Below are 25,165 nucleotides of genomic sequence, written 5' to 3' on the forward strand. Positions count from 1 at the left end.
TCCAGAGTCCAGGGGTGTCTGCTGAACACCTCATCACTTGCTAACATCACCCAGAGCCCAGGAGCTCAGGATGGGGGAGGGGTGGGATTACTGTGGCCCAGGCCACAGAGGTAGTTCCAGGGCAGGCTGGTAGAGGGCCTGTCCCCTGTTTCCCCAAACCCTTTGGGGCTTCTTGGCAGGGGTGGAGGATGCTGTGTGGGGTCTTGACTTCTAGGCTTTGGGGGAGGCTCTTCAGAAAGATATCTGGATCCCCTGGTTTCTAGGGGTGGGACCCTGAGAAATCTTGGGGTGCTTCCTAGCAACAGTCTGGAAAGGAAGGAGGGAGGAAGGGAGAGAGGGCGGGGCCCAGGCATAGCTGCTCTGATGAGAGCGCAGAGAACAGGCTGTTCCTGCTGCCTCCTTGGCAACCAAAATCTGAGAGGGAAGGGGCTGTCAGGCATATCCCCTTGGAGGGTCTGTATCCATACTCACTTGTGCCCCACCTCCCTGCTCTCCCCAGGGATTCAGCCCTGAAACAGAGGTGGGGGGGGGGGTGGGAGGAGACAGCCTGGGTGGGGGTTTCCTGGCAAGAAGACAACAGAAGCTGGGGCTGAAATGACTCTGAGAGGAGCTAGAAGCTTCAAGAAATGGGGGTAGGCAGGATGAGTGGGGTGGAAAGAGGGGTGATGCAACACTGGGCAGGGGCTATAAGCCTAGACCTGGGCTGGATCCCAGCATCTGGCAGGATGCCGGCTTTGGAGAGTGTGTGCCCTTCACTTTGCCCTTGCCTAGGTCTGTTACCAGCCCATACTGGGAGCCAAGGAAGTGAGGTAAGGAGAAGATGGGAATGGTAAACTCTTGTCTTGGAGTTCAAAGTGCCCCAGTCTGCCCCTGGTGGGGGTGGGGGTGGGGAGGAAGGTGGATCAGGAAGCACTTCATTTTCTATGGCTTTGGGTCTAGGATTTCAAAAAGTCTCCCTCACCAGATATCTTTAGGGCCTTTCGTCAGAGAGATGTGGGGGAAGCCAGAATGTAAGGGAGACAAAACCGTAGCACTCTTGTGTTCCCCCTGTGGACTCAGTCACCCTGTCCTAATCCAGATTACTGCTAGACTTCCTCATTGCCTCTTTGGTTCTGTCTGATGGATGCAGAGTAAAATTGTATCTCATCTCACATAAATGTATCCCATGCATCAGGATTCTACCTCAACTCCTTGGGCAGCCCAATCCCGAGACTATTTCCATACAGGGTACAGCACGCGCCCCTAAGCACTGCACAGCACAGCATAGCCTTGCTCCCCAGGGTTTCAGCCAAACATGATCACCGAGGAGAGGACGTGGCACTGATTGGCAGACAGCCACCCTCAGTGCACCTCACACTGCACACTGCCCTGACTCTGCACGATGCAGCCTCCTGCTCCATGCTGCAGCTGTTGCATGTCCACTGCAAGCCCAGGCTGAACCCACAGGTTTACTTACTGCATGCTGACTCTGCACCATGCAGCCTCGACTCCCCAGGACAGCTGCCACTGCACCCCACAGGCTCTCTTCACCCACTGCAGACCCCTCATCACCACCCACTCTGCATCCCACACTGCATCCCACGGGTTTCATACCAGCTACCTTTCTCATCCCCATAATTCCAAGGGGTCCCGAGGGAGGCACCCTCCCCTCCCCCATGCATTACAAACCCCAGTTACACTCCCCCTCCCCTAAGAGAAAAGGCTCCAGCAAAGCTGAGGATGCAGGAGCCTGAGACTAACATGAGCAAGGGCAGCCCAACTAGGAAAGGCTGTTGGCCAGAACCCCACACATAAGCAAGTGATTCTGCCCAGTATAAACTGGGCAATTGGTAGAGCAGTTTCCCTTAACACACACACACACACACACACACACACACACACACACACCCCTCCCCAAGAGCAGACTGTGGAGACAGGGCCCCGCCCTGGGAGCCAAAAGAAGGCTATGGCCCCCGCTGGTAAAACTGGGCTAATGACAGTGGGGGAACCGGTGGGGCCAGGGGGGGTGCTAGGGTAATTAGGGTTCTGCCTGGCGCTGGGAGATCCCGAGATGAAAGGGGCTCTGGCGTCACGGAGATGGTTTTATGTCCATGAATGCAGGTGTGTGCATGTGTGTGTGTGTGCGTGTGTGTGTGTGTGTGTGTGTACATGGGGGGTGGGGCTGGAACGGTGGAGACCTCTCCTTTGGGGAAGGAGATCCATTTTTATGCAGCCTGCCCTCCTCCTTAGATGGGCCCTGGTACCATGTGGATTTTGGTGGGGGCACGCAGGGGAGGAAATACCACCTCTGTGAAACTGAGAGTTGAGAAGATAGGGCAAGCCTTGCCCCCTCCCCTGCTCACCAGGGAACCAGACTGTTGAGGAAATAGCTGGTGACGGTGAATAGAAAGCCTATATTGGAAGAGGGTGACATTTGAAAGAGGAGGCAGTGGACCAGGTAATGTTAGAAATAAGAGGGGAAGGGAGGTAATGGGGAGTGAACCTCCAAAAAGATTAAAAACATGAGATGATTGAGGTAAAAAGGACCTGAGGGGTCACTTGCCCAACCCTCACATTTTAAGGTTGAGGAAGCTCTGTCCCCGAGACCGGTGGTGATTTGCTCAAGGTCACACACTGAGTTACTGGCAAAGAAGGGCCCCAACTCAGAAACAAACTCTAAAGCTCCTATAGGGGGTTGGTATTTAGACTTTCTCCCCGACTTATAAGGTGCAGGCGGCCGATCGATACTCCCTTCTCCATCCCCACGGTGCAAACCCAAAAACCTCGGATTCTTCCAGCAAGCCAAGGCTATTTTTTAAAATATGTCACCGAGCACCACTGCTGTCTGTGGCGCCTGGAGTGGGGCGGGCGAGCGCGAGCGGGGCGGGGGCAGAGGCGGCCGAGGGGCGGCCGGGCGGCTGGCCGGGGTCCCGGGGCGCGGCGGGGGGCGGGGGGCGGGGGCCGGCGGCGGCGAGGCGGCCTGCAGGGAGCAGCCGCGAGCCGGCCGGGCGCGCCGAGCCCGAGCCCCAGCCTGAGCGGGGCGGGGGAGGGAGGAGCCAAGAGCGGCCGCCGCCTCTGCCGGAGGAGCCGCGGGGCCGCCACACTCGCCCCCCGCCCCCCCCCCCGCGCTCACTCGCACTCACACCCGGGCGCAGGAGGCGGGCGGCCCGGGCCCCACCGGCCCCCCATGGACGCCCCCGGCACGGGGCGCTGAGACCCCGCGTCGCTGCCCAGCCCTGTCCAGCGCGCCACGCCGAGGTAAGGGGGAGGGAGCGAGGGGGCATTAATATGCAAATGTCTCGCGATTGATTATGCAAAGCCGTGGGGCTCTAGGGCCAGCTCCCTGGCGGGCTGGGGGGCGCCCGGGGGTACCTGCTGCCAGCCTCTGCCTTCCCCGGCACCCCGGTCACCCTGTCACATTCCGGGAGCTCGCAACTTACGCCCTGGGGAAGGGAGGTGTTGCTAGGAGGTCGGTGGGCCCCGGGGTTCGCCGGCAGAGATGGCGTCCAGGCCTCCCCCTCGAGGGCCCGCCCGGCCTCTGTCCCGCCCGTCTGCTGCGCACTCCGGGGCCCGGCCCCGCTGCCGGCCGCCGGAGCTCCCCCGCCCGCCGCGGTTTGTTTACGGTGCGCCGGAGGCCTGCCCCCCCCCAGCCCCCACCCCCAGCGCCGAGGCCGAGGCCGAGGCCGAGGCCGAGTGGCCTTTGCAAAGACGCCTCCAGCTGCGGAGGGCAGTATGAGAGGGCTTGTGTGTGTGTGTGGGGGGGGGGGGTGGGCTTGCACAGGCCCCGGGAGAGGGAAGTCCCCCCCCATTCCACCCGCCTCCCCAATTGAGCATGCCTCTCTGGTTGCAACACTCCTTAATTGCAAAAACGCGGCTTGGAAGGGAGGGAGTGTGTGTAGGGGGGAGTGTATTTGAGGGTCCCTAGATGATCAGGAGAGTTGCAAGCTAGTGTGGTTAGGGAGAAGAGGGAGGAAGGGACCTGTGTGGTGTGCCCCCCCCGCCCCGTTTTCCTCCCCCTTGAAACGTGTCTCTGGTGCCCCTTCTATGCCTGGGGCCCTCCCTTGTCCGGTGTGAAAGAAAGGCCTGGGGCGGGAGGGGGGGACAGGGATGATAGGGCCAATGAAGAGTGCCACCGTTTACAGGGGTGGAGGTCGCAGAAGGAAAGCCTGTGGGATGGGAGCCCTCCCCTCAATGCTGGCTCTGGCTCCAGCAGGGGGAAGGGATGAAGGGGGATGTTGTCCATGATGAGGGAGGGGAAGCAAATGTGACATGCAGACACACAGATATGCCCACACAGACAGCCACATGCATGCACACCCAGGGACACCCAGGCAGACTCAAGGACAGGAGCTGCTGGACACACCCACATAGGGACAAGGGAAGAGGCAGGCTGCTGCTGCACCGGGGAGCTGAAAGGGGTGGGACACACCCACAGGAGACCAAGAGCAGGGAGACCGACCCATGCACATACCCACGCACAGGGTCACACGGAGATGCTGTCACACACAGGGGCAAGGAGGAGTCGCTGTCACCCACACAGAAAAAGTCACTATCGCACGCATGCATGAACACAGAGCAATTGCACACAGCCGCACATTACAAAAGACCCTGTCACTCACAGGCACACACGTGCTAGCATGAGCCCAGTCACACAGACATCATCGCCTGCCGTGACAGTGGCTGTCACTCAGTCAAAAGCAAACGCAGTTACATTTCAACACATGTATACACAACTTAGCAACAAGTATTTTCCTGGACTCTTACTGTGGATCTCTAAGGTTCTGTATACAACAAAACCTCTACTCCAAAGAAAATTAAACTTGTCTCTGTGAAAAGACATTCCTGCATAATGGTGCAAGGCATGCATTCATAATAATATTCTGAGTCTCTATTGCTTGTCATCCCCCACCCCCCACCCCCACTAGACCATGAGCTAGCTCCTTGAGACCTGGGAGAATCACTCCAAGAGCTCTGGATCCCACCCAGAGCCTAGCACAGGAAGTGCTCTGTAAATACTTGTTAATTGATTGACTGAAATCTCTGGACACAGGTGTACTCATTTGCACATACTCCCAGGGACTCAGGTGCAGAAGGCATTCACAGGGCTCAGGTCCACACACAGTCACAGGTCTATGCCGACAGCTGCGTCCAGACAACCCCAGATGTGTACACTGTAGCTGTGCAGTCAGGCACACCGCTGGATGCACACAGAGTTGTGTCGTAGATTTTTTTCCCCTCAAGCTTCCTCCTGTCTTCTTCCTCTAGGCTTAGCCTTTCTCTCTCTCTCTCTCTCTCTCTCTCTCTCTCTCTCTCTCTCTTTTTGAGGGACAGAGAAACAAGAGCAAAGAGAGCAGGGGCAGGGGGGTTCCAGAGGGCCGAGTCATGGGGCTGAAGCAATGTCCAGTGACTTCCAGCAGCTGAGATTATCCTAGCTGCTGTGTGTGTGTGTGTGTGTGTGTGTGTGTGTGTGTGTGTGTGTAGGGGGAGAGGCAGTTGGGGAGAGCCAGCTTTCAGGGAGCGGTCCCTAATGCCACCTTAAAAGCAAATGTGGGCTCTAGAAGCTCCTGTTGGGGTCATATGTCTGAGCCTTTCCTGGGACCATTGACTTGCCCCCTGGGCGGAGTTCCTGCCTCCCATCATGAGTCTGGCCCCTTTTCCCACCTCTGCCCTCCCGTCTAAACTTGGAAGCCTTCCTTAGGAGGCCGTGTGCTGGTGAGTGTCTGGTTGAGTGATGTGTATTTTTGACTTGGAATTTCTCTCTAATGCTGTCTCTCTTTTGCTCTGTCTTGCTGTGTCTGATTCTCCCTCAGCTTGTTTCTCTGACAGTCTGGAACTCTCCCCCAGTCGCTACCCCTGTCTACCCCTGTTCTTGTCTCTGTCACAGCCTCTTTTTTCAGAGCTGGGAACTGGCAGTGATGAGCTTCATACTTTTCCAGTTGTTAATACTCAAACCCCGCCCCTCGCCCCGCCCGCCCTGCCTCTGGGGTCAATGAGAGGTTGGGGTGGGGGGGCAGGGGGCTCAGCTGCCTGCTCAGGACATCCTCCTGCACTTCCTCAGTGCTGCAGCTGCAGCAGCAAGTTTTGGGGGCTGAGAATGGGGGAAAGGGAAGGGGGGTCAGCTACTGCTCATGCTCATGCTGACCTCTTAGACCCGGTGGGCTCAGCCAAGGGTACACCAGCTCAGTGGAAGCCCTGGGTATGTGGGCTACAGCCAGCTAGCTCCTAAGCAAACCAGTGAAGAGGCCCCCCACCACACTGACCCACCCAGAAAACAGTCCCCCCTCCACCGTGGGCAGTGGCGGGAGTTGGCAGGGCCCCACTGAGCAGGGTCAGTGACAGGACTCACAATGGTCTTTCTCCACACCCCTGGCAGCTGAAATCCACCTCAGAGATGCCCAACAGCTGTGCCCTCTGCCCAGCCTCAGAGCCTGGTTCTGAGGGTACAGCTGCCCAGACTATGTGGGGGGCTGAGTGAGGCCCTGCTCCATGAGTGCAGGCGTGAGCCCAGAGTGGGAATTTGAGCAGGGGGCAGTGGGGCAGGGAACCCAGAGCCCACGGGGCACTAAGCATTTCTGGCCAAGCTCCCATGTAGCCATGACCTATTTGGATGAGAAGGCATTCTTAGTGATTCTACTCTAAATAATCCATAGGCTTCTATAGAAGGGAAAATTGAGGCTCAGTCAAAGGGAAGAGTAACTGGATCAAAGAACAAGGTATTGTTCCTTTATCAGGTAATGGTTAAGAGCAGGGTTTTTGTTTGGTTGGTTGTTTTTGTTTTTTGTTTTGTTTTCTTTTTTCTTTTTGGAGCTGGGGTGCCTGGTGTTGAATCCCAGCTCTGCCACTTGCTGGTTGTATAACCTTGGGCAATCTATTGAACCTTGCGATATCTGTAAATTGGGGATAATAATACCTATCTCATTCAGCTTTTTGAGGATCAGAGGAGTTAGAATATATAAAATGCTTTTAAAAGTGCCTGGTGCATAACAAGCACTGTATATGTAGGCAGTTACAGTGAGGAAGCCTGTAGGTCCGAGGTCCCCTGGATTTCTTGGAGAAGCCAGGTGGAGAATTGGTTCTCCCATAGAAATAGGATGGGGGATGGGGAGGATAGTGGGTCCCTAATCTCCAGCCTCCTTACCCTTCATGTCACATCTGTCTCCCCTACAAGTTTTTGCAACCTGGAGCCCCTCTACCTCTTGCACACAGAGTGCAGCACCCTACCTCACTCCTGGGGATCCAGCATCCCAGCTACTACCTACCATTAATCAATCACCCAGGACCTAGCCCTGGCTGATAGATACCACATTCCCCATCCCTGCACTGAGAGGGCATTAGTGTGAAGGGTGGTAGTGCTGAGTAAGGAACAGTGGGTGGGTGTGACATCTTGAAGGCCAGGGTCTTGTCCTAGGTTGCCTGTCTTCCTCTGTGAGTCTGGTGATAAGACTCCCTCTCTCCCCCAGATCCCTTTTCTTCAGCCCCTCCCCTTCAAGATGCAGCAAGGACAGTGGAAGGATGCCCCGTGGTGGGCCACTGGAGAGCCTCTGGGCTGGGAGGCTAGTCCCAACTCCAGTTCTCACGGTCGCAAAGGTGCTTGGGGGATTGGTGCCTCCTAGGGAGGAGGGAAGCATGACTGTGGCAGAAAGAGCACTGGCTGGGAGTTGGAGGCTGGGTCTTTGCCATTCACCAGTTGCTGACTTTGGCCTGGGTTTTCGTCATCTGGAGACAATGATGCCTACCTCACTCCGAGTGAGGGTAAATAACATAATGTGGCCTGACACCTGTGTTCAATCCGCGTTGCATGCTGGCTGGGTAAGCAACGCCTGTGGATTCTCCTGTTCTTCCCAGATCTGGCACACACCAGGATGCGGATCCCCATGCCCCCTGGAACCAGGGACAGTTCCCAGTCTCTGAGAGAAGCATCTGGGGCTAGTGGTGGGGGGGCAGTGAGGGGGGTCACATGGTTTTCAGACATGCGTTGTTACCTGCCCTCCTCCCCAGCAGGCCAAGGTTGTGGTAACAAAGGGGCCTCCCTCTTGTATGCTTTTGTATGAGGTGGTCCAGAGGGAAGGTTTAGAAGTTCTCTGGGTAGAGGAGAAGAGCAAGGTGGAACTTGTTGGTGCCCAGGAAATGCGATGGTTGCTCTAGTGCTTTAAGGATGAGCACTTAGTCTGGGGACAGGGACTGAGGTTAAGGGTTAGGGCCAAAGGCACAGCCACACCCCCATCAGTGGCAAAGAGCAGCACAAGCCCACCTCCCCTTCTTCCTCCTCTCTTCCTCTTGTAAGGAAGAGATGAGTTCTTGGCTCCCAGAGCCTGAGCTGCCTGTTTCATTTTCTCTTTTACCCAGGCGCGTAGGCGGGGGAAGGGGAAAGCGGACCCGAGGCTATCGGCTATTGGTGGCTATCGGCGTTTTTGTACACATCAGTGAGTGGGTGTGTTGTGCGCGCATCCATGTGTGCATGTTTTGTGCATGTGTGGGCTGGGGAGGGCTCTGAATATCTCCTGGAACTGGGCACCCGCAGCCCGTGGCTCTGCGCATGCGGAGTGAGTGTGTGTGTCTGCACGTGTCCGTGTGTGTGCCGGAGACTCAGCTGCATTCACTTGCTCGCGCGCGCTCTCTCTCGCTCTCTCCTGCTGTCTCTTTCGCGCGCACACACACGTACTCACACACAATTTTCAATCTCTCTCTTCCCATTCCCTCCCACCCCCCTCTCCCCCTTCTCTAGCGCTTGCGGGCTCTGTCTCTCTCACTCTCTCTCGTCCTCTCTCTCTCCCTTCCCCCCTCCCTCTTTCACTCTCCCTCCCTCTCCCCGCCCCCTCTCTCTGCCTCTGCCAGTTCTGCCTGGGTGGGGGCTAACTCTCCCGTCCCTGGGGTGCCTGGGAGAACATCCCTGCCTTTCTTTTCGCCTCCACCATTCTCTTCCCTCCTGGGCTGTGCTCCCCTGGGCTTGCAGACTACTCCTTTCTATGGTCTCCTGGGAGGAAGGCAGCAGAGAAGGGAGGACCCCAAGCTCTGTGCCCATGCCATCTGCAGCGAGTGCCTTGGCCCCGTGACATTCATGCCTCCAGCATTCAGCTGCCCTAGCTCCCAGCTCCGATTACCCTACCCGGCTGGCTGCTGGGGGGAGGGTGGGGAGAATGTGCCATGCCCAGCCTGGGGGTGCTCCGAACTGTGCCTTTTTGGCTACTTGGATCTCCCGCTTCCGTTCCTGAGGGGAACTGGGGCAGAGGCAAGAAGTTCTGTGGGTTGCCAGGGAAGGGGCTGAGCTTTTGAGCATGGTTGTGGGCATGGGGGGGTGGAGCTGACCTCTAGACCTGGGCATCCACCTTGATGCCTGACTGGAGCTGGCCTGGGGTAGGAAGAGGGAGAGGAGAGCAGCAGGTGGTTAAGGTTATGGTGGGGTGGGGGGATGTACAGTCTTTGCAGTCTTTGATGTTAATACTGGGCATCTGGCCCAAGTCAAGGCTGCTGTTTATGTCTTTCTGTCTCTGATCTGCAGGGGGGAGTTTCCTGTTATATTCTTTGGGGGCAGAGGATCTTTTGTTTAATCATTCAGCCCCCTATGTCATATCCCCCACCCCCATCTCCCATTCTCTAGCCTCCAAGGTTCCTTGGTGGCTAGGAGATCAGAATTAAGGGTCACTGCCCTTAAGCTCCAGAATCCCATCTCAGGGGGCCGCAGGGAGAACCCACCAAGGAGTTCTGCCTCACTCTCCTCTTCCCTTCCGCTTGCCAAGCTGGTGCCTGCGTCTGTGTATTCCTCTACCATCATACCTGCCAAGTAGTACCTTCCTTCCCGCCTTCGCTACCTTCTCCTTCCTGGCACTAGGATAACAGTGAGTTGGGTGGGGCAGTCCTACTCAGTCCATACCTGAGAATAGAACAGGGTGACCTGGGAAAGGAGAAAGAGGTCCTGGCTCTAAGACGCACCTACCTCTCCACGTGGGGGCCTGTGTTGTGCTGCAGCTTTCACTCTCGCCAGACTCCCAGGGGCCGTTGGTGTTTGTGGCTGCTCGTGGGAGCCCACGTTGGCACAGGCACTAGTGTGTGCACAGATGCCTGTGTTTGCCTGTGCATGCCCCTGTGTATGTTTGGGCTACAGTGGCCACCGGGGCCCCTTAGCATCACCCTTCTTGGCGCCCATGGTGTGGAGTCAGGGCATCAATGCCAGGTTATTGAGGGAGGGAGGAAGTATCTCCCCCCACCCTAGCATCAGGCAAAGGGGAAGGGGAAAGGGAGGCGTGAACCTACCCACAGCACTATTAATAGCCCACATGCCAGGCCACCAAGAACCAGCTGTCACCGTGGAAACCATTTCTACTCCCCCCCTCCCCCAGCCTCCATGGGGTGGGACTTAGGCGGGGCATGAAGCACCCCCCACCCATCTTTCTTTGTTACCTTTCTCTCTTTGTCTCCCCTCTCCTTCATTTTTCTCTCCTCCCTACCTCACCCCTTCTGTCCCCCATCCCCCATCTCATCGCTGCCTTTCCTTTCATTGTCATCCTAGCTCTACCCCCCCATCCCTGCCCATCTCTTTGTTCTTACCCCTCCTTTCTTTCTCCCTGTCTTCCCCCATCATCCCTTTTGCCCCTCTCCTTCTCTGCTTTCTCCACTTTTCTCAGCCCCCTCTATGTGTGTGTCTTTTCCTCTGTGGTTGGCAAGGAGGAGGGCTGGGCTTTCTTTAGAGCGTTAAGGACAAAGTCCAGGGGCCCCAGACAGATGGGGCCAAAGCCAAGAGCGGACAGTCAGAGGAGTAGCATGTGTAGAATCTGGGGCTAGATTTTGGGGGCAGAGAATCCCGCTGGGTCTGCAGGACTGCGGAGTGGGGCAGTCCAGCAGTGGGAACCTGGCATGGTGCCCATGGATACCGCATTGGCCTCTTGCCTCTGTCCCCCCATTGCAGAAGCACTTAAACTTAATGAAATGCTTCCCCCTCCATGGGCACTTTGCCCATACTGCCACCCAACAGCTCTTATCTGACAAAGAGAGTGGGTGGCCAGCCCACCCGACAGGTGCGTCTTGCCTTCCGGCTGTCCAGCCCAGTCTCAGAACCCCATAGCTCCACCCTCTCTTCTTCAGGCTGAGCCTCTGTCTCTGCAGGGCATATGCCAGGAAGGAGCCAGACTCCAGGATGAGGGGAGAGAGGCTGCCCTTCAGGGTGGGCATACTTATCATACCCCCCCCTTCCCCCGCTGCCCACAGCTAACACAGGCGCACATGGTCTATGCCTCCCTGCATGCTGGGCCGTCTGCTTACTCTGTGTTGCCTCAGAGGCCCAGGTATGTCCCTAGAGACCTGGGGTCCCCAGGGTTTCTCCAGCCTCTTGCTCGGTGCCACATGAGGGTACCCTGAGCATGAAGGCAGCACCTCGCTCCTCTGCCCATTGCCAGGGGTCATTGGAGCCTGGTTGCACTGACAGGCACTGGGGCACCATTCAGCTCAGCACAGAGGTGGGGCAGAGAGGGAGCCTGCCCCTCCCCCCAGCAGGCACGTGCAAGCCCTTGGCAGTGCCCAGACACATTTGGAGTTAAGGCTGGGCTGGGGAGGGGGAAGGGAAAATAAACATGGTGGCTCAGGTTGGCACTGCCCCAGGTGTGCCCTGTAGCAATTGGCAGTGGCAGGGTGCAGGAGGAGGGGGTCCTCCATAGCTATGGCCCGGGGCAGGAGCTGCCCATGCCATGTGGCTGCTGCTGGTGTTCCCTGCCTGGCCTGGCCCACAGCTGCTAATACCCATTCCCATACACCCTGGCCCTGTTGCCTGCCCCCAGGGCCTGCTCCCCAGGGCTGCCCCTCTCTCAGCATGCCCACTCCTTTGCCTGCCTCCTCCCATCCCTGGGGGCGCTTGGGCCTCCGGCTGGCGAGTGGATTTTTCCAGCTTCTGTAAACAAGTGGTGGCAGCATGCCAGGTGGGCAGGAGACAGGCGGGGGCAGCACCGCAGCCAGGGTGTGCCAAGCACCGAGGCACAGCCTGAGGGGGGAGACAGGGAGACACCCAGACCCAGAGAGAGAGAGAGAGAGAGAGAGAGAGAGAGACAGACATTCAGATGCAGAGAGCCGACTAAAGGGACTAAAGGAAGCCTCACTGGGCACAGATAGAAGTGGAAACAGAAGCGACAGAAAATAGCCCTCTATTGTCCGGCCCAACCCCCACGACTTCCCTGGCCCCCTACCCCTCAGTGCCCTGACTGAGGGCAGCAGGCCCCAGTGCCCAGTCCCTGGGCATCCCCACCCACTCCTTCTCCTCCCCCTACCTCCACCCCTTAGGGCTGGCTACGCCATTATAAATTTATAACAGGAATTTCTTCACAAGCCAAGAAAAACTTGACCTACTTTCTTGACGGCTCCCTGGGCTAAGGCTCCCCGCTCATTGCCCCCCCCACCCCAGTCTCCTGTCCAGCCCCCAGTGCCCAGTCTATGGGGGTAGCAGAGGCATAATGGTCCTGCCATGCTCGTCATGCTGGGGGCTTGCCTGGGTGCAGAGGCCCTGTCCGGTTGCCCTGCCCTGCCCAATGACCTGACTTATCTGTCTCCCCTCCCACCCTGGCTCCTTATCAGTTCCTGGGGGTGGGGCGGGGGGCCCAGGGGTGAGGTCTCTGGTACAGCAGCCACGTGATGGAGGTTGTGTGTGGGGAACTGCACCCTTTGTCCCCTTCTCACATGCCCACACCTGCCTGTGTGTGCAGACAGTACACCTCAGGTCTGTAGCCTGTGGTCAGAGGGGCAGTGTGGAGGGAATGGTGGCCCCATGCTGGCACTGCCCTGGACCCCAGCTGGTGGACTGAGGCTAGCATTTGAGACAGGCTGTTAGGTTCTTTTCCCTGAGCCACCTGCTTCCTAGCTGTGTGAACATGAATGAATGATCAAGCTTTCTGAGCTTGTTTCTTCATCTGTAAAGTTCTGATGCCCACTTCAGAGGGCACATATTATCTATCCAGGTAACACATGTTTGCTTCCTTTCCCCTTGCCCTTGCTGTCCTGGTGGGTGGTAGCACAGCTAAACAACTGGGAAGTCTGGTCCTCAGACTGGGAAGTGTGATTTGGGACCTTGTACAGGAAGCTCTAGGGTCCTTGGGGAGCTGGGATTGAGGAGTGGTTATTTGGTCAGCAGCAGGGGAGAGGTCAGCTCCCCACTGTTTTCAACAGTCTCTCTCCATCAATGCACTTGGGTGGGCACTCATGATCCCTGCGTGCTGCCCCCATGCCCCACCCTTCCTTCTCAAGTACCCCCTACAGGTGAGCTGAAAATTGCTCATCTTGGGTCCCCTCTTGCCCTATAATACTGATAACTTTTAGAAAAACTTGGCTAGACGGGTGGTAACAATAGCTACATTCAATGGACACATCAAAAGGCCAGGCACTTGACTGAATGTCAGGATTGGCACTTGACTGAATGTCAGGATTGAGACACGGTACGTGATGACCTGATTCTTTTCCTCCATACCTTTCCAGGTCTGGGGCTTAGGATGTGTATCTCCAGTCTTGCCTCCTGCACCTGTTAACTGACAGGCTGTCCTGATCCCGTTTGTGCTTGCCCTCCATGCCTGCCACCATCTTGTTATGAGCTCCAAGAGCCCAAAATGTTGCCACCAAAGGAATCTTAGCCACTCACCGCCACCATTGCACTGCCTTATCCCTGCCTCTCTCCTCTCTTTGCAGGGACTTCTGGACAAGACTCCAAAGCTACTCCCCCAGCCCGAGACCCCTCCTCAGACCCAGCTTGTCCTCAGCCCTACCACCTGCCACTCCCTGGCCCCTCTCACCGCCCGCCCCCCTTGGGGCGCAGGGCATGGTGTGAAAGGCCAAGTGTTGAGGGGGGCACCATGGGTGCTGTGCCCTAGGGCCTGGGTGGCAGGGGGTGGGCGGCCTGTGGGTGTGCCGGGGGGGCCATCGTGCCCACCCCAGTCTCTTGGCGTGCTGGAGGGCATCCTGGATGGAATTGAAGTGAATGGAACAGAAGCCAAGCAAGGTGGAGTGTGGGTCAGACCCAGAGGAGAACAGGTAATGGCTCCAGCAACTAGGTTGTGTCAGTTCTTAGGCAGCAGGCATGGTCATCTCCTGGCTGGGCAAATGAGAGCTGAGCCTGGGCCTTTTAAGCACCTCTGGAGGGCTGGGCATGGGGCCAACAAGCTTGCTGCCTACCTTTGCCCAGGAGATGAGGTCATGGCCACATGTGGCAGGGAATTAGGCACCTGGATTGAGAGATGTCCATTTTGGAGGGGGGAGGTGATGCAGGACACAGTAATTACAGGCGGCAGGCACGTGGCCCTTCTCTTGACAGTGCTGGGAGATCTCAGATGCCTTCCCAGTGGCTCTCAGCCACCCTCACCTGAGCATGTGGAATCCAAACAGCCTTGCCATTTTCCTCTTCTCCCTACCAGACTAGTGTGTGGTCCAGAAGCATGGGACATGACATTTCAGAGCACATGCACCAGTCACTGTTGGTCATAGCCCATGCTTATATTTGGAATCTATTGGGAGCCCCACAAGCTCTTCCTTGTTCATGGGCAAGAGCAGGCACTGCCACGGGGCTCCTCCCAGGAAGTGGAAGTAAATGCCAACTCTGAAGGTTTTGCTCACACGTGGAGGAGGAATCAGCCCTGCATACACAACTAGGGATGGGTTACCTGTGATCTGCGTTGCCCTTGAGGAGCCCAGAGGGTCTCTGCTTCTCCCATCAGCCCCAAGTGGCACAGAGTTCTGTCCCAGTTGGCATGATGCCCCAGGAGCTGGGTACAGCCTGTGCCTATGGCCAGGGAGAGGGTGGGGGTGGGGGTGCTCTGGGGAGAAGTGTGGCTGTTGCCTTGGAGACCAGATCTTGAGCCAGGAGGCCAGAGGCTTGGCCAGGCAAAGCCTTGGGGCCCATGTCTGGGTCCCTGGAGGGATGGAGGAAGTGGATGAGGCTGGCAGTTGAGTAGGGCACCTTGGGTATCCCTCCCCAAAGCCCAGGATCGGGGGAGGGCTCTGAAAAAGAAGATATGGCCTGTCACTGCATAGCTCTCACTTGCAGCCTCTCTATCTCCCTGCCCAGACTTCTGTGAGTCTGGGCGAGCCTGCTCCTAACTCAAAGAAAAGCAGGAATGCAGGTTCCTGGTTCCCTCCAAGGCAGCATCCCCTCCCCCCACCCCGTTTCTCTGCCACCTTGTGGCTGTTCCTGGGACTGCACCCTGTAAATCGTAGTTGCTGAAAACCACCAGCTCAACTGGGGGCTGGGTGGCCTGGAGTTCTCCCACATCCACTCCTCCTGGAGGCAGGAGGGAGATATGACTCTCCAATGGTTGTAGAAATCAGACAGGGGTAATCCCCAGGGGGCCTGGAACACAGACTTGTCTATGACTGCGACCCTGGCCAAGGTCACTGTGTCAGTGTGTTGGGAGCTGCATCGGGCTCCAGGGGGAGGAGCCCTGCAACATGCCACATGCAGGGTGGGTGTGGGAGGTTATACAATCCGTGCACGTATGTGGAGGCTTATGTAACCTGTGTGTGCTGTGGTTATGTAACATGTATGGGTCGAGGTTGGTAACATATATGTGCAGTGGTTGAGGGTTGCTAACACCTTGCATGGAGGGTCCTTGTCCTGGTTCTGACTCTAGTGCACAGTGTCACCAGGCCCAAATGGAGCTTCGGTTTGTTGCTTTGTTAAGTGAAGGCCATGAACAGGGTGGCTCTAGGAGTCTCTTCTTATTCCAGGTTATAGATTATAGTTGCTAGTCAGTATATGTTTTCAATCACTCGGGTTATCTACCATGTACATGACCTGGGAATCAAGCCACATGTTCACTAGGAGGTGGGGGTGGTATTATTAGGTGTCTGTCCAGAGGGTTGTGTAACACATGGGCATATCCTAGAGGTCATAGAATGCATTTGAGAATGCCCTGAAAATTTCATAGATATATAGATCCTGGTGCTTATTTATAATCCTTAGGTTTATACTGAAGACAGACAGATGCTCTGGTCTTCTGTTATGTACATATGTGTGTGCCCTAAAGGTTATATAGCTGTAAGCATGTCCTGAAGATCTTTCTGCATAAGTTCCATGTATTGAAGGTTTAAATATGTGGATATCCTGTGGATTATGGGTGTTAAAGTTCTATAGTGTGTGTGTGTGTGTGTGTGTGTGTGTGTGTGTGTGTGTGTGTGTTGGGGCCCTAGAACATGCCTGTGCCCCCAGCCAAGCCCTTTATCTCTCACCCCAAAGCTTCTAGATAGCTGGACCCTTCTCAGTTTTATCAGCTGACCTGGGGGTGGAAGTGGAATGAGGACACAAGATGGAGGGAGTCAGGCCTGGGAGATTATAGAAACCTATTGGATGAGAAGGGGGCTGCCCAAAGACTGCCCTGTGATTCTGCCCACTCTACCCCCATCCAGTGCCAGGTCACCAGATGGAAAGCGAAAAAGAAAGAACGGCCAATGTTCCCTGAAAACCAGCATGTCAGGTGAGCCTGGTTGTGTGTGCCTTTCTTCCCTACCCTCAACCCCACCAAACCAGGCCTGGAGCTCTTTGGGGGCCTGGGCATGGACCAGCAGTTCCTGTGACCCTTGGGGAGAGTCTTCTAGAGAGCTTGGGACGAACTTGTCTGGAGGTGAGAGGGGTGATAAGGGCATGCTCCAGCCTTTGAGGACAAGTCCTCAAAAAAGAAGGACCTCTTCTCTTCCCTGATAAACCCCTTCCCTGAGCCCCACCCCCCTGCGCCCCTGAATCAGGGTCTGGGGCTAATTGGCCAAGGGACTGTATTCCCCTGAGATGAGCTGCTGACATGTCCTGCATCCCCTGCCCCTCAGATGCAGCAAGAGAAAAATCCCCAAATGGGCAGTCGGAAGAACTGGGATTCTCCATATTCTTAGGGAAGGGGATGGACAAGGTGACTCTGATGTGTCTGCAGGATTCTACCTGGACACAAAGAATCCTTTAAGGAGGCTGGGCTAGGGGATGGGCCAGAAAGGAAAAGTTGGGGGGATGAAGGAAGTGTAGGAGCCTCTCTGCTGGGGGCCCAAGCCATGCCTGCCTGCCTCCCTTCCTCCCTCCCAGGGTATATCCCTAGTTACCTGGACAAAGACGAGCAGTGTGTCGTGTGTGGGGACAAGGCAACCGGTTATCACTATCGCTGCATCACTTGTGAGGGCTGCAAGGTATGGACCAGACAGCTCCTGCCCCCCCTCCCCCCACCTGAGCCCCCATCTCACCCGCCTGAAGGCCCTCAGCTCCTGGCAAAGACAGCCCTATAGACACCTAACCTAAACCCCACCTGTTGCACCACCATTTCTCCTCTCTTATTCATTTGTCAGTTTACAATCTCTGCTCTGCCACTCATAGGTAAGATGCTTAATTTCTCTGGGCCTCAGTTTCTTCCTCTATACAACGGGGATAATCACATTACCTACCTCATAGAGCTGTTGCGAGAATTAAATGAGCTAATTCATAAAGTATTTAAAACAGTGCCAGGAACATAAGAAGCACTCAATAAATCCCAGCTATCCTCCATCCACTTGGCGGATCAGATGTGAAGGAGATAGTATGTGTCCTGCCCTCAAGCTGCTCATAGTCTACCGGAGAGGCACACTGGAAACAAATACTGGTTTTCAAAATGTGGTCCCTGGACTACCTGCAGGATTAGTTCAGTGCAGATCTCCAGGCCTCATTCCAACCCTACTCAGTCAGAACTTGTGTGGTGAGGCCTTTGTGGACTCTGCCTTGGAACAGGTCCCCAGTTACTCCCCCTGCACCTAGAAGAGTGAGAACCAGTGCCGGGGGGAGGGGCACAGTGGGGCCCAGAGTTGGAGAGGATGACACAGTCTCCGTGGGCAGTTGGGACAAGGTCATAGACTTGGGGAGCTTTAATTACATCTCACCTAGCTCATTTTCACCTGCAAGGGTTTTCCAGGATCATCACCTCCTGAAAATGTAAGACTTTCCAAGAAATGAAAGTATTTAAAAATATAGTAAGGCTTCACATTCCTCTCTTTCTTAGTATCAACAAAGCCCAGACCACCAGGGGTTCAGAGTCCCATAGCAGTGTTCCTGGAAGCAATACAAGCAGCACAACAGAGAGCAAGGATCCTCACCCTCAAGGACAGTTGAGTCCCAGAGGAGCATCCCAGAAAGACAGAAATGCCTTGGCCCCAGCTCTAGAGAGTCTGATATCTTGAGTCTAGAGTGAGGCCCAGGACTTTGCATTTTTTGTTAAGTGCAGTGAATGATTATTTTATTTTGTTTTATTTTATTCTATTCTGTTCTATTTTATTCTCTTTTGTTTTAATTTTTAAGTGCACTAGATGATTTTAATACACCCCTGAATCTGAGAACTCGGAACTGGTGTCCCACACCTCAGGTCCAGTTCTGGCTCTCCTGCCCATTTAGCCATATGACTTTGGGCAGATTGCTTAATCTCTCCAAACTTCAGTTTCCTAGTCTCAAAATAGAGATAGTAACATTACTACCTCACGGGTGGACATAAGCATCAAATGTGATGATGCACACATGGAAAAGGCTTATAAGTGCCTCATAGTGAGGGTTCAGCACATGTTAGCTCTTCCTGTTATTGCTGCCATCTTGATTCTTGAGGATTTTTCTTTAGGGCAAAGACTAAACCCGATACACAGAATTGAAAATTTTCTTTTAAATCTACTAGTGTCCATACACAGTGCCTTTTCTTGATTTTTAGCCTCCACCTCCACCCCCACCCCCACCCCCCATTTCGAGAATTCCACCTGCATGAGCAACAGGCAGCATGTATAAGGGTGGGTTTGGGAGTCAGTTTTATTTTCAAAGTTGTTTAGCAGGATCGAAAATAAGGTATCAGTTGGACCTCCAAAGCTGCTGCTATTCCTTCAGGCATCATAGCACCTGACACCATCCCAGGCTCATGTCTGTGTACTGGGTTCCTCATCCTCCCCCCTGCCACCACCCTTCCCCATGTGCCCCTGCGCCTCAGCAGCCTGGGAGCTGAGGGCACATATTTCCATATTTCTAAAGTCCTTTGGCCCCACCAGGTGATCCTGGCCTTGCTGGTGTCGGGAGGATGCCAAGTTCCCTCACTAATTCCCCCACCCCCGCCCGCCCAGTGAGTTGCATGGTTGGTTCATGAAGGAGAGATCATGATCACTACATGCTACATCTCCCTCCACCCCAGGGCTTCTTTCGCCGCACAATCCAGAAGAACCTCCATCCCACCTACTCCTGCAAATATGACAGCTGCTGTGTCATTGACAAGATCACCCGCAACCAGTGCCAGCTGTGTCGCTTCAAGAAGTGCATCGCCGTGGGCATGGCCATGGACTGTAAGGGGATGGGGGGGTGGGTGTCGAGCCAGGCAGCCATGGGTGGGGGTGAGTTCAGATATGACTGCTCCCTGCCAGAGTATCCTTAGGGCCCACAGTGCAGAGTGACAATCCAGGTCAGGATGATGGGGAATGAATGTTCAGGATCTTGGTCCCTGCTGCCCTCATCCCTGGGGAAAAGGGAACAAAGGATCCCTGAATGGGCCCTGCACATGGGCCCCAGTGCCTACCTGCCTTTCACCACTCCAAGGCCTTAGAGTTGTTGGGTAGAAAGGAGTCCTGAGTACTTCACCCTAGCACAGTGTTCCTGACTACCAGAGAAGACACCCCACTTCTGGGTGAGAGTGGGCATCTTGCATTGGCTGGGGATTGGGTAGCAGGCTCTTCTAGTAACCACTATCACCATAACCACTTAGACCAGAACGTGATAGTCTACATGGGCCCAGTGATTATCATGATCCAGGTTGTGCCACCCAATTGCTAGGTGATATTTGGGAAGTCACTTAACGTCTCTGGCCCTCAGTTTCCTAACCTTACATTGGGAAGAGTAGCTTCTGAGTAGGTTGTGGAGAGTGCCATGCAGAGAGCATCGTGTCTCTCTGTCGTTGACAGTGGTTCTAGATGACTCAAAGCGGGTGGCCAAGCGCAAGCTGATCGAGCAGAACCGGGAGCGGCGACGAAAGGAAGAGATGATCCGATCACTGCAGCAGCGACCGGAGCCCACTCCGGAAGAGTGGGACCTGATCCATGTTGCCACAGAGGCCCATCGCAGCACGAATGCCCAGGGCAGCCATTGGAAGCAGAGACGGAAATTCCTGGTAAGGAGAGAGGGGGCATGGGGAGAGCAGCAGCCACGTGGCCAGGAGGAAGAGCAAGCTCAGAGTCTTGTCTCCTTCAGAAAGCTTTCTTGGTTTAATCTGACCCACAGCTAATGCTCTCTACGACGTGGTGATCCTGATTCATATGCCTGCGTATGTGTTGCTGCTGTCACAGCCCTGCCTATTCAGTGTGATTGGGGGCTTCCCCATTGAATTTCTAGAGAGCAGGGGCAACCTCTCCTCTTTTTCCTGCCCACAGTGACTGGGAGGAGAGGGTTAGGACACAGTTATGTAATAGTATTTGGGGGCACCTGATGGGTACCAGGCATTATGGTAGACCCTGGCAAAACTGAGTGCTAAGTGAATGGGCAGCTCGGGAGGAGATGGACAGTTGATTGTATATGGTGAGTGAAGGCAGGAACCTGGTATCTGGTTCCTGGTGGAGTGTCCCAGCGGGTGGAACAGTATAGTGTTAAGAGCACAGCCTTTAATACCAAGCACATGTGTGTATAATGGTGAGGAGTCAGACTATTTGGGTTCAAATCCTGGTTCTACCTCTTACTAGTCATGTGACCTTGGGCTTATTACTCAGCTGCACTGTGCCTCAGTTTTCTCACCTGTGAAATGGTGTTAAGTATAACATCCTTATAAGGTTGTGGTGGGGATTCAATAGGATCTATAAAACATGTAGCCTAGTGCCTGGCTGCGTATTAAATATGTTACATATTCAGTAAACATAGCTTCTATTATTATGAGATTACTTCTACTACTGTTACGGTCATTGTTATTATTAGCCAACTTGCAGCTCTGGCTCTGATCTATTCTCTGCCCTAAGGTGAAGGAGAAGCCTTAGGCATGGGACAGGGCAGTCCCCTGGTACTGGCCGCCCCTCTTCCCCAAGCTGACTTGGAGCTCCCCCTGGTGGGCAGGGAGCCTCAGTGAGAGGTTGAAAGGGGTCTGCAGCCCCAGCTGACCCCTGTCTCTTTCTTTATAAAGCCGGATGACATCGGCCAGTCACCCATCGTCTCCATGCCGGATGGAGACAAGGTGGACCTAGAGGCCTTCAGCGAGTTTACCAAGATCATCACCCCGGCCATCACCCGTGTGGTGGACTTTGCCAAAAAACTGCCCATGTTCTCCGAGGTGAGTGGCAAATGGGAAGAGGCATGGTGCCACCCTAGAGGGAAACCTGGGGCTGCTCCCTTGGTCACCCAGTGTCAGCATATGCTGACCTTAGAAGGTCCTCTGGACAGGGAGCAATCCCTGTAGGTCAACACACATCTAACACACACAACCCAAACACCCCCAACACACACACACACACACACACACACACACACACACACAGCTAGCGAATGCCTAAGGAACCAAGATATTCCAAGTGCCTGGCCTCCCCAGCCCCTCCCTGTCCTTCTCCCCCAACATCTACATGGCTATCCTGGCTCCAACAGCTTCAAATTTCTCATTTTATTTATTTATTTATTTATTTATTTATTTATTTATTTATATTTTTTAATGTTTATTTATTTTTGAGAGAGAGAGAAACAGAGTGAGAGCAGGGGAGGGGCAGAGAGAGAGGGAGACAGAGAATCCAAAGCAGGATCCAGGCTCTGAGCTGTCAGTACAGAGCCTGATGGTGGGGCTTGAACTCATGAACTGTGAGATCATGACTTAAGCTGAAGTCAGTCACTTAACTGACTGAGCCACCCAGGCACCCCAAATTTCTCATTTTAAAGAGCACTAAGTCTGGGTACAGGCTGCCCTACTAGCTGTGTGACCTTGGCCATGGTACCTAATTCCATGTACCTCACTTTCCTCATCTGCAGTGGGGATGGAGATAATGATGGGAGGGAACTCATAGGCATAATTTTGAGATTTAATGACATAGGGGCATGTCCGTGGCCCAGAGCAAGGCTAGTTGTTCAGAGTATACCTTACTGGCTGAGGTGAGTGGTGGCCTCACAGCTCCCAAAGGGCATCCACAAGAGACACTCATGGGGAAGGGCATGCTGAGTGTTCCTGTGGCCCTGCCACTCTGCAGCTGCCTTGCGAAGACCAGATCATCCTCCTGAAGGGGTGCTGCATGGAGATCATGTCCCTGCGGGCGGCTGTCCGCTATGACCCCGAAAGCGACACCCTGACGCTGAGTGGGGAGATGGCCGTCAAGCGGGAGCAGCTCAAGAATGGTGGCCTGGGCGTAGTCTCCGACGCCATCTTTGAACTGGGCAAGTCACTCTCTGCCTTTAACCTGGATGATACGGAAGTGGCTCTGCTGCAGGCTGTGCTGCTAATGTCAACAGGTACCTGCCTACTGGCTGGGAGGGCTCAGAAGCTTCCAGGGCTTGGCTGGGCCCTGCGCCTGTCATTATCCTCTTCCCTGAATTCTACAGTCTTTCTCTATTCCTCAGCTTCTCTGTTCCCCAAGCTTACCTCCATCACTGGGCCCATTCTCTGTCCCCTGTCCCTTGTTCTATTACCCATCCCCTCTCAGTTCTGATGTCCAAGCACATCTCTTGCCATGTCTCCTCTGCCCCTTATTCCATCTTCACTGTATTCTTTCTCTCTGCCCACCACCACCCCCCCCCCACTTTCTGTCACTCACATTTGCCTTTGTTCCACAACCCCAACCACCTATCCCCTACCCCTCCTCTGTCCCCTCTCCCTGCCCCTTATCCCCCCTCTGCCCCTCTTCCCACCAACTCTTCTCTTTGCCCCCTAGTCCTGCCCTGTCTCCAAGCCTCCCCTCTCTTCTCACCTCTCAGTCCTTCTGTCTTCTTTTACTCACTACCTCTCTCGAAACCCCCAGCGGCTCAGACTCCTCCCTCCTCCACCCTGCTCTTGCTCCCATGCACACGCTGCAGTCTCTTTCCCTCCCCTTCCCCACCCTAGCCTCTCCGAGTCTATCTCCCTTCACCCACTCAAGCTCACGCCCCTTTTCCCTGCAGACCGCTCGGGCCTGCTGTGTGTGGACAAGATCGAGAAGAGTCAGGAGGCGTACCTGCTGGCGTTCGAGCACTACGTGAACCACCGCAAACACAACATTCCGCACTTCTGGCCCAAGCTGCTGATGAAGGTGACTGACCTCCGCATGATCGGGGCCTGCCACGCCAGCCGCTTCCTCCACATGAAAGTCGAGTGCCCCACCGAACTGTTCCCCCCACTCTTCCTCGAGGTCTTTGAGGATCAGGAAGTCTAAAGCCTCAGGCGGCCAGAGGGTGTGCGGAGCTGGTGGGGAGGAGCCTGGAGAGAAGGGGCAGAGCTGGGGGGCTGAGGGAGGCCCCCCACCCCTCTTCTCTCCTTCCTCTCATCCTTGGATAGATTCAGCTCCCACACACACCCCCCCGCACTGCCCGTCCCTCCTCAGAACCTCCAGCCCTGGGACAGGGCAAACACATGAACTTGCTATGAAAAAGACAGTGTGGGAGGCTGGGGGACCGTGTCCTGCAGTTCCCAGGACCCCATCCTCTGAGAAGGTAGGGGAAGGGAGGGAGATCTAAGAGGGGACAAGCCATCTTGACCGTAGGGGATGGAAGAATGTGGGGTGGGGGAAGATGCCCTCAACTCAGCCCCTACACACACACAAGAGAGAGCCCCCCCTGCACAGTTCCTTGACAGAGGTTCCCCCTCCAGGCTAAGGGCCTCTCTGCTTCCCCAGAAGCCTGGGTGCAAAGAAAGGCTTGGCTTGGCTCCTCCCCCTGGAGGTTAAAAATTAGTCATTCTAACTGCACTTTGGAAACCAGGCAAGGGGAGAAGATAAATGAAGAAAAACTAGACAGAGAGAAAAAGAAAAAAAGAGTGAGCGATTGATAGAGATAGAGAGAGAGAGAGATGATATTAAGTTATTAACCGAGGCTGGCCCCCTACCACCCCTAAGCACTTTGAGAGCTGCCCTTCCTCCCCACAAATCAGAGAGAACTGCCCCACATACCAGGTCCCCAAGGGCAGGGCTGCGGATCAGAGCTGTGAGTTAACACAACAGGGTCCTGGCCATCCCTCCTTGCCTTGCCCCTCCCCCTGTGCCCCTTCGGCACCCCCCGCCCAGTGCTCCCTCTGCTCTCTGCCACTCGTGCCCGCTGAGTTCCATCTACCTCTCACGCTGGATGCCAGCTGGCCCCTCACCAGCCTGCCCTGCTGCCCACACAGCTCCCCTTTCAAGTGCCCAGCCCCAGGGGCCTCTCCCTGCCCCCCCCACTCCTTCCACACCTTGGCACCCACACAGGAAAAACTGTGGCTCAAGCTCCTGCCCTCCTCACACCTGCAGTATTAGCTATAATCCAGATGCTGCTGCACTGGGGGGGAGTTAGGGGGGTGTGTGTGAGTTTCTCCCAGAGCCTCTACCCCCTTAGGACCGTGTCCCCATCTGTCTTCTGGGCTCTCTCTAACCTCTGCCCTCTTCCTTCCCCACTCCCACTCAATGCACTAACCCATACTCTGGGCAGGCAGGCACCAGAATGGGGGTGCCTAGATAAATGGCACTTAGTTGGGGCCCCAGGGGAGGGGGCGGTTGGTGCTCCTCCTTTTTTCTTTGAAGCTCTTTAGGCCAGCCACCCCTCTGCCCCTGGGACCCCCTCCCCTCTTCTTTTCTCTAATTCAGGGACTTTGGCTTGAGCCACCTCCCACCCTCCTGGTGAGGAGTGCTCTGTTGGTCTGCACTTGGGTGAGCTGCCCTCCTCCTCTTCCTTTTGGCTATCGCCCACTGCCCACTCCACAGGGGAGAGAGGGAGGGAGGAGGTAGCCCTCCCATGGGTGGGGGGGGGGAGGGTGGGGAGGGACAGAACAGACCAGAGGGCCCTGGGCTCAGGGCTGCATGTCGGCAGGGATGGATGGGTGGACATAGATGCCCCCGGAAGCCATGGGGAATGGGGCAGGGGCAGGGGGAGGGGTGCCAGGGCTTCCTGCGCTTTGCACTATTGGGGCAAAAATGTCTTAAGCAGTGGGGAACCTGCCACCCCACCCTGACCCTCAGCCTGCCACAGCCCCCTACATACACACACACACACACACACACACACACACACACACACACGGGAAGGCAATGCTATGCTGCCCATCAGGGCATGTCCTTCCCCCACTGTCCAGGTGTTCTGACAGGG

General features: G+C 55.4%; 1 protein-coding gene across 1 annotated transcript; it reads left to right on the forward strand.

The window, feature by feature from the left end:
* Positions 1–3,061: 3,061 nt before the first annotated feature.
* THRA (thyroid hormone receptor alpha) lies at positions 3,062–24,794 on the forward strand. Its single transcript, XM_047081244.1, has 9 exons — positions 3,062–3,237; positions 13,636–13,977; positions 16,345–16,412; positions 17,006–17,106; positions 19,107–19,254; positions 19,867–20,072; positions 21,069–21,215; positions 22,114–22,372; positions 23,018–24,794. Exons 2-9 carry the CDS (start codon positions 13,925–13,927, stop codon positions 23,266–23,268), a joined length of 1,233 nt encoding a protein of 410 aa, XP_046937200.1. The 5' UTR covers positions 3,062–3,237; positions 13,636–13,924; the 3' UTR covers positions 23,269–24,794.
* The last annotated feature ends 371 nt before the right edge of the window (positions 24,795–25,165 follow it).

This window comes from Lynx rufus, unplaced genomic scaffold, assembly GCF_022079265.1.
Source record: "Lynx rufus isolate CCGP_SWC_20201006 ecotype Redwood Valley unplaced genomic scaffold, mLynRuf1.p SCAF_18, whole genome shotgun sequence".
NCBI classification, from domain to species: domain Eukaryota; kingdom Metazoa; phylum Chordata; class Mammalia; order Carnivora; family Felidae; genus Lynx; species Lynx rufus.

Excerpts from the sequence above, each read along its gene's own strand:
- THRA (XM_047081244.1), top strand. The coding sequence starts at position 13,925 with ATGGAACAGAAGCCAAGCAAGGTGGAGTGTGGGTCAGACCCAGAGGAG. Across the intron at positions 16,413-17,005 it reads CCTGAAAACCAGCATGTCAG|GGTATATCCCTAGTTACCTG; the intron begins GTGAGCCTGGTT and ends CCTCCCTCCCAG. Across the intron at positions 20,073-21,068 it reads AGCAGAGACGGAAATTCCTG|CCGGATGACATCGGCCAGTC; the intron begins GTAAGGAGAGAG and ends TTCTTTATAAAG.